Source organism: Xenopus laevis, chromosome 3S (assembly GCF_017654675.1).
Source record: "Xenopus laevis strain J_2021 chromosome 3S, Xenopus_laevis_v10.1, whole genome shotgun sequence".
Classification (NCBI taxonomy): domain Eukaryota; kingdom Metazoa; phylum Chordata; class Amphibia; order Anura; family Pipidae; genus Xenopus; species Xenopus laevis.
In genome coordinates, this window is record NC_054376.1 from 53,611,143 (window position 1) to 53,625,479 (window position 14,337).

A 14,337-nucleotide genomic window follows, 5' to 3' on the forward strand; every position below is an offset into this window, starting at 1 on the left:
CTGGATACAGTGTTTTAAATAGATAGGCTATGCAAAATAAAAAGTGTTAGGCAAAAATGTAATGTATAAAGGCTGGAGTGACTGGATGTCTAATATAATAGCCAGAACACTACTTCCTGATTTTCAGCTTGGTTTACACTGACAGGTTACCCTGGTTACCAAGCAGTAACCAATCAGAGACTTGAGGGGGGGGGTCATCTGTTGCTTTTGAATCTGAGCTGAATGCTGAGGATCAACTGCAAACTCCCTGAACAGATATGTCCCATGTGGCTCCCCGTCAAGTCGCTGACTAACTCAGAGAGCTGAAAAGCAGGAAGTCTATTAAGTTACACATCCAGTCACTCCAGCCTTTATACATTACATTTCTGGCTAACTAACTATATTAGAAAGGTTTTTTTATTTTGCACAGCCTATCTATTTATCTATCACAACCTATCTATTTTATTTTCACACTGAACTGTTCCTTTAAAACAATGCAAAAACAGAAATGTCTGTGATGGATGCCTCTGTAAGTAGCAACATGGCAGTTCCCCATCAAATATATAAGTACAAATAACCAGAGCAGGGGTATTTTGTGCACACAGAAAGGAGTAGTCTAAAACTCTACATCCATTGCTTAATACTTTTTAAAATTATTTTAAATGTAAGTGATCTCTAAGCACACAATTAGTGAGACATAAGTATGAAATGAATCATTGAGGCTTTGCGCTTCAACCTGTACTTGGGATCACAAAAGAATATTTGATTTGATTTGGCCAAGGCAGAGTATAAGCCATAGGACTTCATTAAACAGTTGTTGGCAGTCTTAATGATCATTTTGAGCCTTTTACCAGTTTCCAATTAATATTAAATTGTTGGTTTGGCATGCTGTATGAAATAATGCCTTTTAGCCAAGTGACGAAAACAATCTATTTGTATTTAATCCTTTGGGATATATACTGTATATATTAAAAGCCTACATGCATGGGAATGTTAATAAGCATCAGAGATCATTTGGCACATGAGGGGTTATATTTCAAACAAGAAGCATAGAAATGACCCAGAAAGGCATCATTATAATTAATGCATCTATTCAAACAGTCATAGTCAGCTGCTCACTATACACAGAGAACACTTAGAGATTGCGGTCATAAAATCTGCCAAGGGAGTATGATGGCCTCACTTTGGCCCTGTCAGTTCTACTAAACAACCTTTGTTACAGCTATTTTATAAGGCCTTTGGGACATGTTCCTTGCTGTAAGTCTCCATAATAAACTGCATTGATACAACATACCATCAGGGAGGGTGGACTGGTAAACAACAGGGCTCCAGGGGCTTGACAAATGGTCCACATGAAGCCTCACGGCAAATTCATATTTAGTATTAGCTTCAAGATCCTGAAGTAAAATGTGAGATTCTGTCCTGCAATGGTGCAAAGTAAAACAGATAATGTTTATAATGCATTTACAGTGCAATCACAATATACAAAAGGTATGCCGTTGTAAAATTTACACTAGTACTCATTTATAAGTATCATTTAAAGGAAAACTATACCCCCAAAATGAATACTTGAGCAACAGATAGTTTATATCAAATTAAGAGGCATATTAAAGAATCTTACCAAACTGGAATATATATGTAAGGAAATATTGCCCTTTTACATTTTCACCATTTTGTGATGGTCTGTGTGCTGCCTCAGAGATCACCTGACCAGAAATAATGCAACTCTAACTGTAACAGGAAAAAGTGTGGAAGCAAAGAGACAAAACCCTGTCTGATAATTGGCTCATGTGACCTAACAAATATGGTTTGTTTGTGTACACCGTGAATCATACAATCCCAGGGGGCTGCCCTTATTTTTTAAAATACATGAAGCAGGGTTTTACATATGAGCTGTTTTGTGCAATACATTTTTATAGAGACCTACATTGTTTGATGGGGTTTCCTTTAATTTATATATGCCATAAAGCAAGTGGAAATGTAAATAAAAGGAGTAGCAGTTGCAAAGACATAAATGTATAATTTGAGTGTGTTAGAGTTAATGTAATTAGTTCTGCATAAAATCAAGACAATCTGCAGAATGGTACATACGTTTGCAGGTAAAGCACTAAGGAAGCATTCTGTAGCCCAACAGGATTGCATCGGACAGTGTAGTTAATGGCCTTGGCAGAGGAGAAAGCTGGTCGTCCCCAGTGCAGGTAAATGGCAGAAGAGCTGTTTGCTTTAGCATAGAGATGATGTGGTGGCGGTGGTGGTGGATTGACGTGATCAGGAACAGCTACACAGACACAAAACTTTTATTAAATTCTTCATTTACATACACACCAACACACACAGATTGTTACTTCAAACTTTGAGAATGACAAGCCAAAGAAGAAGTGATGATTATAAATTAATATACCGTGACAACTCAATTTTACATCCCCTGATTTTAAGTTTTCCCTCATTTTACATGTTGTTTTGTGGTCCCGCCTATATGCATAATACATTTCCCTGATTTTACATTTTCCTGGATTTTACACCATTTTTTTCTGGTCCCCTTGAAAATGTAAAATGGGGGTTTTACTGTAGTCAGATAGACCAATAAAATGCATTTAGAGTTTTTTAGTATAAAATTCAATGGCTGGGATATGTTATCCAGTTGCTAAAAGTAAGAACTGATTATCTTCCTTAGCAACTGCGTAGGACATGGGACTATGAGAGTCTAATAACCTGACCTTGTACAAATACATAACATTACTTACACACACAGACTGGCGTGCTGACTGTTTGGTCTGCCTGGTAGCCTTCATCCATGTTGTTGTACGCCAGTAGTCTCACCTGATATTTTTTTCTTGGATCTATTAAAAAAAACACAAATTTAAATGTAAATCGACTTAATATAGTAATATTTGTTAACACCAGGAGTTTGAGCCATTTCAACTTTAGTTTGCCAATTTTAATCCTATTCAGTACATAATACAGTCAGAATATGATACATTTAATAAGCCACAATACTGAAGTATTTGAAATCACAACCCCAACGGGAAACATAGCACACAAAATACACCATTTACAAAATTGCTGTCTATCTTAATTACTGCAGTGAAACGGTCTTCCTATAAATGCTACCGTCTGCATTTTATGCACAATTACATGAAGTCAGTTTTATCTAGTTATTCACACATGGACTCAGGTACTCACAGGGAAGTGAGATTCCTAAGGGTGGTGGCAGACAGGGAGATTAGGCGCCCAGCAACAAATCTTCTCTACTTCGGGCGACTAATCTCCATGAAATGCCTTCCCGCCAGCAAGATTACAAATCGCATAAGAAACGCTTTGGATTTCCAAAGTTGCCTCACGAGAAAACTCTGGGCAACTTCGGAAATCTGAAGCGTCTCTTATGCCATCCGTCCAGCGATTCGTATTCTTGCCGGCGGGAAGGCATTCCGAGGAGATTAATTGCCCAAAGAAGAGAAGATTTGTTGCTGGGCGACTAATCTGCCACCACCCTAAAGAGGGAAAAAATGCTCTGTCTGCCATTGCTCTTAGGGGGAAGACATGGGGCTACTAGTAGTAGATACTTGTCGTGGCTACAAAATGCCAAAAAAAACCCTGCCTTAGACAGTACTGAGAATTGCCTCTGCTAAAACCCACGTAGTGTCTTAGCAAAGCCAATTATTACTATTGTCTATTATTTTGTAGCCTTGACAAGTAGTGCTACTAGTAGCTCTGTGTGTCTTCACCCTTAAGGTTTTCCAAATTCTCCCGAAGTGTTAGGCAACTCCAGGTAACATCGGAAAACAAAGCGATATGCATGCCATCCCGCTGGCGATTTGTATTCTTGCCGCCACTAATCTCCCTGTGTGCCACCACCCTAAAGTGAATAGGAGGCAGAATGGGCAGTGTGAAGTTGTCTCTACCACCATGTGCAATTAGCCCAAAGCAGAGCAACAGTAGCAGAAAAGAAAAGAAACAAAAAAAGAAAGTGCTATCAGTTCAGGCAGCTGTTATCTTGCTACCTACCCTAGAGAGACTCAAGCTTATCAAAATCACATGACTGAGGGGGATTGGCCTTGTCTCATATTAAATTTAATAAGAAAAACATGTTTACTATTTTGATTTCTGGACAGGATTCTGCTAGAGGAGCTCTATTAACAGATGTATTTCCCCGTGACAGAATCTATTTCATATTCTAGTATGTTTTGGGCATGTTGGTGCACCAAGATAAAACTCATGCAAAATACTGGAAGAAGAAATACCATACAGATAGGGCCCTGCTTAAGCTCTAATTCAGGGCCCCATAGGTAGAAAATAATTAACCTTTATGGAGGCTAAAGCTGGCTATACACTATAAGATCCACTCGTTTGGCAAGGTCACCATCGGCAGATCAAATCTGTCCTTGTATGGCCACCTTTAGCCTCCAAAAAATGGACCAACTGCTATATATAATAGTATACTATTATAAACTGTCTCATAGGATGCCATCCATTGGTAGCCTGTTCAAACACAAACTCCTCCCTGACAACAATAATGCAAGGCAACAGATGGTTCATCTGATGGTCCCATATAAATAGCCCTATTTGAGAACCAATAGCATATATAGTAACTTACAAGTGAAATAGCGCAAAACTTGTTTCTAATTGTATACAAGTCTATTTGTATTTGTTTGCATTTTATTTAAATATTGTTGATTCTTCTTCTTACCAAAGGGTTATTGTGACAATAAGTTTGGTAATGAGCAAGAAAAGCAATTTCACTATTGCTCTAGCAATTTGATTAGGTTACTATAATACTCCTTCCACCTCCCATAGATCATGAATGAAGGCAGTTAAGGTGATCCATCATGCTGTCAAGTACTGATACAACACATCTTGCATGGAGAGGCCCTGCAAAGCGATTCTCTTGCCAAAATGGGATAATCAGTTAGAGGGAGAGAAAACATTGATGTATTCTATTTTCCAGTGTACATTCTCCATTTAATGCATACATGAAACCATTTTTCTTTTTCATCATATAATGTACTAGTTGGATTACTTACACAGACAAAGGCTTAATAAGAATAAATATGTAAGCTACATAAATACTAAGAGGATTATTTATCAAAATCCAAAAATTACTGAGAATTTTCTGAAAACGACTTCACAAATCTGCACAGATTTTTTTCCCCTTATTTATCAATACATTTTCCCGAGAATTTCTCGTTTGGGGAAAAAACTCGCTAAAATTGTGAAAAAATCCAAATACTGTGACTTTTTTTTTATTTGACACCGAATACTGCGACTTTTTTGGATTTGACAATCGAATACAGCTACTTTTTCAGATCAGGATATCGTCAGGACATCTGCCATTGACTTCTACATGAACTAGGCAGGTGTGAGTTAGTGTACTTTTTTATCAGATTTATATGCTGACATATTCTTTAGTGCTTTAGAGAGCAAAATGGTTTCATACATCTGTAACAGTGTTATAAACTAACGGGGGCTCAATCTAAAGTTTATCTGCAAAGTGGCGACCTGAAACTAAAAATTCAAAAGACATTTGTGGCTCTGAAAGGAATAAATAACTGTTTATTTAAATATATTATAAAGAAAGCCATTTCTCTACATGAATTTAACTTTGTATCATTGTTACTTTTATTTCAGAAGAAGAAAGGGCTAACTCCTTGGGGATTGCCAATCTGTTAGGCACCCCAGTGATTATAATCTCTAACCTCAGACCCTGGGTTGGAGTTTCTCTTCGCTGAAAACTCCATTGGCTAGGGGCAAGGGCCTTTCAGGGGCCCTTGCTCACCCTGAGATGGCCTTTCTGATGTTTTTTTTTGTTTTTTAAGAGGAGCATCGCCGTGGGGTCTGTGGTTAGGAATTCACATCAGTAGAGGATGGGGTACCAGGGGCCACCAGAAAACTTTAGACTGTGGGCCCACTTTTCAAATTATTATTCCTCCTCTCCTAATATCTACTTACTATATTCTTCCATTATTTTGGACATTTTTCCCCATAAAGAAATAGGGAATGGCCAGGAAATTGGCCAAATGGTTAGAAGCAAAAGGGCCCACTAACACCTGGGCCCACCGGGAGTTTTCCTGGTATCCCGGTGGGCCAGTCCGACACTGAGAGGATGCCTAACAAATAATTGGAAGGAATATGGCATAGCAACACTCCCTAAAATTTGAGCCCAGATCAGCGCAGTTTTCGGCAAAGAGTGCCTAACAAGTTGGAACTTCCCCAATAATTATGCCTTTCCTTGTCCTTTCAATAATATTGGTTGCTAAGAGATCTGTGACTCCTAGCAATTTTTTCAAAATGAATCAGTTAATAGTGCTGCTCCAGCAGAATTCTGCACTGAAATCCATTTCTCAAAAGAGCAAACAGATTTTTTTTATATTCAATTTGAAATCTGACATGGGGCTAGACATATTGTCAATTTCCCAGCTGCCCCAAGTCATGTGACTTGTGCTCTGACAAACTTCAGTCACTCTTTACTGCTGTACTGCAAGTGGGAGTGATATCACCCCCTCCCTTTCCCCCCCCAGCAGCCAAACAAAAGAACAATGGGAAGGTAACCAGATAACAGCTGCCTGGTAGATCTAAGAACAGCACTCAATTGTAAAAACCCATGTCCCACTGAGACACATTCAGTTACATTGAGAAGGAAAAACAGCAGCCTGCCAGAAAGCATTTCTCTCCTAAAGTGCAAGCACAAGTCACATGACCAGGGGCAGCTGGGAAATTGACAAAATGTCTAGCCCCATGTCAAATTTCAAAATTGAATATAAAAAAATCTGTTTGCTCTTTTGAGAAATGGAATTCAGTGCAGAATTCTGATGGAGTAGCACTATTAACTGATGCGTTTTGAAAAAAACATGTTTTCCAATGACAGGATCCCTTTAACTATGCAAAGCCTTAGTGAAAACTCCAGGGGATTGTAAACTCTGGGCAATCTCTTATTGGGGTACCCACTCACTGCATGCTGAATAAGAGAAAGCAGAGTTTGTCAAGTGTCTGTGTGTAAGTGCCTTTTTAGGTATATTCTCTTGATTTATTACCTTTTTTTGTTTTTTTAGATACGTGTTGAGGGATCAGTTATAGTGATAGGTTGCTTGCCTATGCTATTTATTAAATCAATTTAAAGGCCATGTAAACACAAAAATAAAAATCAGCCTAATAGATAAAAACATAACAACTTTCCGGTATATATTTATACTAAGGGGCCGATTCACTAACTTCGAGTGAAGGATTCGAAGGTAAAAAACTTAGAATTTCGAAGTTTTTTTTTGGGCTACTTCGACCATCGAATGGGCTACTTCGACCTTCGACTACGACTTCGAATCGAAGGATACGAACTAAAATCGTTCGACTATTCGATAGTTGAAGTACTGTCTCTTTAAAAAAAACTTCGACCCCCTAGTTCGCCATCTAAAAGCTACCGCAGTCAATGTTAGCCTATGGGGAAGGTCCCCATAGGCTTGGCTAACTTTTTTTGATCGAAGGATATTCCTTCGATCGTTGGATTAAAATCCTTCGAATCATTCGATTCAAAGGATTTTATCGTTCGTTCGAAGGAATTATCGTTCGTTCGAAGGAATTATCCTTCGATCGTTCGATCGAACTATCTGCGCTAAATCCTTCGACTTCGATATTCGAAGTCGAAGGATTTTAATTCATAGTCGAATATCGAGGGTTAATTAACCCTCGATATTCGATCCTTAGTGAATCGGACCCTAAATGTAGCAAATTGTAACAGTTCAGAATGCTCCTGGATCATAGAGATGCCAGATTGAAACAGGAATATTAAATTTAAATTTGGGAAAACAGTAAAAAAATAAAAGATGGAAAGCAACTAAGGCAAACAATCTGAAAACAACTGAACTGAAAAAAGTGTTTGGCAGGTGAACAACTCTTAACTCCTGGTTGTTACTTTTTAAACAATGTTGCAAAGTCTTAGGCTATGGGCACACCGGCCCAGTTGACTCTGGCTGTTGTCAGCCTGTGTATTTGTGCAAACTGAGAGAAGCAGATCTGCTCAATGCCCCTCCTCCTCCATTGATTTGAATCTAATCAACCTGTGTGCTGTCACACGCAGACGAAATGAAGCTGAGGTCAGCCTGGAGATGCCTCCTTTTGCGTATTTGGACTGACCTCAGCTTTAGCTCCACTGTGTGTGGCTGGACACAGGCTGATCAGATCCAAATCCATGGAGCAGAGGCACTGAGCAGATCTGCTTCACTCAGCCTGTAAAAATATGCAGCCTGACAACAGCCACAGCCTTCAGCCTGTGTGCCCATAAACTTAGTTCCCCAGGAAAGACAGGTCTGATATTATTTCAACAGTCTGAGCCACCAGGGCAGAGAATAGACAGGGACAGACAAACATTGCTTTTCATACATATACAAATAGCTAAATACAACCATAGAAAATGTGTAATGACTGTATATTGCAAAATTGCTTAGAATTATGTTTTCTTTTATGAGGCAACATTGTATTTTTCGCATTGACATTGCCCTTAAACCAATTGGCAAAATATGGTTTATAAAACACACAATACCAACATTACTAAGTGGGACATCATATTATAGAAAGGGGTACAGACAGATAGTTGGCCTCTTTGCTCTATATCACACCTGCCTCTTATGGAAAATATTTTGTTCAGTATCTACAAGGTCCTTTCTCATTACTTTTTTTCTGACAAAAAGGGTCTTTATTCCCACAAGTGCAGTCTTCCCTGAGAAGGAGAGATAGCGGTGTTGCTCTGCTCAGAGATCACTGATAGAATAGACTAGATGGTTCAGCGCACTGTTCTCTGGACTTTGTTCACAGCACGCAGCTTATTTCAAATTGAGGACGACAGCTGAAGATTATTGAACGGAACACTAAATGCCACATATTTTTAATCTATTTCCGAGGGCAGGTAGAAGACTCTCAGCACAGTACTAAGGATGACAATTAAAATGATTTATAATAAGCACAAATGTTGTTCCCCGTACCCCCCATGGTCACACATGATGAATCTGTAAATGCTATATGAAAGATCATATCTAGGCTTAAACTCACCAAAGCTGGTTACACACAGTCATACATGTGGATCAGCTGTTTAAGTAAACTAACAAAGATCTGCGTGTGTTTGGCTCTAAACAACCCAATTTATGGTTGGAAACTTCTCAGAATTGTAAACATATTGGAAAATCAATTCTGCTTATAATGTATTGTAGCATGCTGAATGAATTTTTAGGCTTACCTGATCTAGCTGTTCAATTGGGACCTGTACTGGCCAGTTTGTCTACCAATATGTGTAGCCTAACCGACCAATAATCTATTATAATATCCGTTTTAAGGGGGAGGGTTATCTTTTTCTTGACAAACGTCCATCTTGAGTAAAAGTTATTTGTTGACTATAAGTTCTTTAATTCTGTATTTATTTCAAATCTCATTAGGGTTATGGTTCGGGTTATCTTAAATTACTCTTACTTTTAACCGTTGAATGGATAAAGCACACACCAGGCATAAAGGCACTGCTAAAAAATGGCAAACAGAAAAAAAGATGGTTGCTTTCTTCCTTTCTTCATGAATATGTTACCAGTAGGTAACATACCGCTAAATAGACTGAATTTACCAATTAATACCCTATGTAATAAAAGGCACTACATTTGCCCAGCAGCAGTATACCATAGCAACCAATAAGACATTGGCTTTTATGGAAATAATAGTCTGTACACTTAACTCTTGGAAAATAAATAAAAAGGTTATAAGATAAAAAAAAAAGATATTTGTTTTTACACAGGTGACCCGTAAATGCTACCTGCTGTTTGCTATGGGTTACTGCTCCTCTGCAAACTTAGTGCCTTCTATTTTATTACATAACCCTTAAATCTACTATTATAGTGAGTGTGAATTACAATGATACTCGAAAGGGGTTTTTGACAGTGAGAGCTGTGAAGATGTGGAATTCTCTCCCTGAATCAGTTGTACAGGCTGATACATTAGATAGCTTTAAGAAGGGGTTGGATAGCTTTTTAGCAAGTAAGGGAATACAGGGTTATGGGAAATAGCTCATAGTCCAAGTTGATCCAGGGACAAGTCCGATTGCCATTTTGGAGTCAGGAAGGAATTTTTCCCCCTCTAAGGCAAATTGGAGAGGCTTCAGATGGGTTTTTTTTGCCTTCCTCTGGATCAACTGGCAGATAGGTAGTTAATAAAAAAAAAGGTTGAACTCGATGGACATGTGTCTTTTTTCAACCTTACTTACTTACTATGTTACTATGTTACTATGATACAATCTTCACAACCATATTGATAAAGCGTTAGATGATTTGGGAGATTTCAAAAAACTAGGTTTGTATCTGTTTTTTCTAAGAGAAATGGGGTATGCTGTATTACAGTGATCCCCAACCAGTAGCTCGTGAACAACATGTTGCTCTCCAACCCCTTGGATGTTGCTCCCAGTGGCCTCAAAGCAGGAGCTTATTTTTGAATTCCAGGCTCGGAGGCAAGTTTTGGTTGTATAAAAACCAGGTGCAGAGCCTCAGTGAAGGTTGAGAATCCACATAGGGGCTATCAAATGGCCAATCACAGCCCTTATTTGACACCCCAAGAAGATTTTTCATGCTAGTGTTGCTTCCAAACTCCTTTTACTGCTGAATGTTGCTCATGGGTTCAAAAAGGTTGGGGATCCCTGCTGTATTATTACAAAAGCCTTGTATTTTCACAGCCTATGTAAGGTTTTGAATATTTTTCTGTAGCATCTTATGTCACACAGGCTAATTCACAATGGGTACAGTTGGCCTGAACAGTAACCGACAGCACCCAATCAGTGATGAGCTACTTTCAGGCAGCTGAAAGTATAAAGCAAACATGTCATTGGTTACTGTGGGTTACTACCCAGGTGCGAATTTGCCCTAAATCTCAAGCAGCCTTGCAATATGTGGGAACGGCAACGAGTTTGTTTACTGGGTGTGTCTTTATTCTCATACAGAAAGTACTACACATGGCAAATAAGACCTCCTGCACGTTTCCAAAGTCTCCAATGTTAACCCTACCGAAGAATTGGTAAAAAAATAAAGATTCAATATTTCTTCTGTGATGTGAAAGACACAACACATTGGGTTAAGTGAACACGGATTCATAAATAATGATAAACCTGCTCCGTAATTCATATACAGTATTGTCTTAATAGGTTTCTGCAGAGGAAAAGATAAAGGGCTTGCATTGCACTCACTATGTCAGCTGTTAGCCTATTTCATAGAAGAGCTTTATATTTCTTTCATGGCACCCATTACCTCTGTTCTACTAATCTGTGATAACAATTTACTATACAGTGATAATGAATTGTTTTAGAAGGAATGCAGTCACTCTGAGCCATAAATGAGTATTTTCAGAGAGCTGCCTATATCTCCAGCCCAAGTATCATTTTGCCTGAAGCTTTGAAGGATTGTTCCTGTTCCAGAGAATGGCTTACAGCTGTTCATACGAATGGAACAGGCAAGTGAACTCACTCATCTATTGCTGTCAATGTTCTGAGAAACCAACGTGCCATAAGGCAACTTGCTCTTGTCATTTTGCTGCAATATATAAGTGTTTTCAGTCAAAACGTTAACTTTACCAAAATGCATTTCCCCAAACTAACAGTTTGGGACTATAGAAGTGCCACTTGATTCTCAATTTTTTTTCTAAAATCGACTAACCTTTTGTGTAGGAGATTTGTGCTTTAGCAAGCACGACACTATTCCAGTGTTTGTAAATGTACAATGTGTTCCCTTTGCTTTCCCACTGCACTAAGCTGCATGAATACATTGTCCTTTATGCCCTATGCTTTTGTATACCAGCAAGATGTCATATTTACTAATTATGGGACCAATGTATCAAGCAGTGCCAACATTAGTAGCAATTAATAAAACCCTATAAAGAGGCAGAGGCTATTCCATTATGCTTTTCTTTCCACTATAAAAAAGCCAAACTGGCAATGAGGGTGAATTTACTGGTGTTATACACACAGTTTAAGATTTATTTTTTTAGCACTGTTATAGATGTTTTATAGTTTTCTGTAAAACAAACACACAATAAACAAAGCAAGTACAATTTCTATTTCAGTGATCAGCTGGAAGAGAAAAAGCTGAAGAGGTGAACTGAGGTGTGAAGATACAACGTATGGTGTAGCCAAATGTCCTTATTTTAGGATATCTTTTGTGTTGTCAGGTTCTTAATACCGCACAGGCTTATTGTTCTTGGAGGGTCTGGCTGGAAAGCTCATTGGTCCTAATTTCTAGGGTGAGTGCACTGCCCCCAAGATGTCCTTTCAGCACAATAAACCTAACATCATTATTCAGCCAAGGGGCAATCAGTGTGGCCTAAAGTGACATATGGGTCAAGACCTTTGCCACAAAATCTGAGGTTGACCAAAGTGTGTTTGGAGCAACTGATGTGTATAGGAATGATTAAGGGGGAAGGGTGGGAAAATGAAAAACCCAAATAGAACTGCTGCCCCCAAAAATGTAAATGATTAAAAGACCAGAACGACAGCTGTAACAGGGTCAGATCTGGAAAAAGTGATTACACAGGACTCATGAGCAGGAAGAATGGAATACAATTTAAATAGGAGAAGGTTCTGTACATGATTTGTATGTTACGGTTTTAACATGGGTTCTTAATCCAGTCATGTATAAGCTGTAGTTATCCATGTATGGAATATTTTACAATGGAATATTTCAATGCCATAACATAGTGCTTGTATTAACTGATAAAATAATTTGGTCAAATTGATGAAATTTCAATTTCAATGATTTCATAGAAAACCCCTATTAATTTTTAAGCTACTTCAAAAAAAATAGCTGTATCAAGTAGAATATCAAATAAAATCAGTGCTAAGGATATACTGGCTAAAGGTATAGTAAAGTAACAAATAAGAGGGAGTTATAAATGTATGTATGTATGTTGTTTTTTATATATATATATATATATATATATATATATATATATATATATATATATATATATATATATATACACATACATACATATATATACACACACATATATATATACACATAAATGTATAACCCCCTCTTTTTTGTACATTTTGTGCTTATTGGTCATATTGGTCATATTGGTCACACTGAAGCACTTTACTTTATGATCAACCAGCATTGATTATTACAAATTTGTCACTGATCCAGTTTGATCCAGTTTTGTTAATCCCCAAAGAAAAAGAAAGCTTGTATTTTTTTTCAAACAACTGTCAGGTGATAGTAGATAAAGTAGATGTGATTTTCTGACACCACAGCAACAGATGTTTTATGTAACATGCCCCATGACTATACAGTAATTTAAGCTCTATTTTGCACTTTGTATACCTCTTCATTAGTAATCTCATTATTAGAACAGTTCAAGAATATCAGAGTGCTCATAATATTTATATGAACGCACCAGTTTCAAGCAAGAATCAATTATCACACCTTAAGCACACAGGCATTTCATAAACAAACCACATGTTAGGTCACATGGGCCAATTAACAGACAGAGTTGTGTCTTTTGCTTCCACCCCTCTTCCTGGTACAGTTAGAGTTGAAGTATTTCTGGTCAGGTGATCTCTGAGGCAGCACAGAGACCATCACAAAATGGTGGTTCAAGGCAAGAGATGTAAAAGGACAATATTTACTTACATTATATATATATGTTAGGTAGGATTCTTTAATATGTCACTTAATTTGATACAAACTATCTAGTGCTTTAGTATTCATTTTGGGGGTATAGTTTTCCTTTAAGCAGAAAAAGCAGGTGGCTCTAGAGTCAGATACTGGAAAGTCCTGGACAGGAAGTTGCAAAGGGGGGAGGGCTGAGCACATTTTTTAAGCTAATACAGATGTTTTTGATCCAAAAGGTATTAAAATAAAAACTATTTCTTCTATTTTACATTATTTTACATGGTTTGATGCATTGTGAAAATGTATCTATATGTCCCCTTTAGCATTTCCATTAATTTAAAGAATCACCGCAGTGCATCATAAAAACTGTTTTAATTCTAAGATGGATATGGAATGGATCTAGAATTTTTATTTAGAGGTGCAATACACAATGGATTCCTTGCCCCACCCTGTTTCAGATGAACCAGAGTGTGGAAATTGAAAGTCTGAATGCCTTTTCAGCCTCTTATTCCATCTGTGCCCATTGCCTCTCTTGGGAGCATTGCACTAGGCTAATTTTAAACATGGCATTTTGGTTCTCCGGGATTTTTGGGACAAACAAAAAAAAAGTGCTAAAACTGTCAAAACATACATTATAATTAATAGTTATACTGCAGCTGCCACAGATATGCCACGTGTGAGGCTTTTGAAAAATTATTGTTATAGAAAGAAACTTCTGATCATTTTTAGCAAACTGTTGCAA

At 37.8% G+C, this 14,337-nt stretch overlaps 1 protein-coding gene across 1 annotated transcript in view; it reads right to left on the reverse strand.

The window, feature by feature from the left end:
• prtg.S (protogenin S homeolog) overlaps window positions 1-14,337 on the reverse strand; it is a 71,388-nt gene that overhangs the window by 7,515 nt on the left and 49,536 nt on the right. Inside the window, exons 12-14 of the mRNA XM_018255456.2 lie at window positions 2,724-2,819; window positions 2,071-2,257; window positions 1,274-1,401 (exon numbers count right to left, since the gene is read on the reverse strand). Coding sequence (XP_018110945.1) covers window positions 1,274-1,401; window positions 2,071-2,257; window positions 2,724-2,819 — 411 coding nt within the window. The remainder of the gene's footprint in view (window positions 1-1,273; window positions 1,402-2,070; window positions 2,258-2,723; window positions 2,820-14,337) is intronic.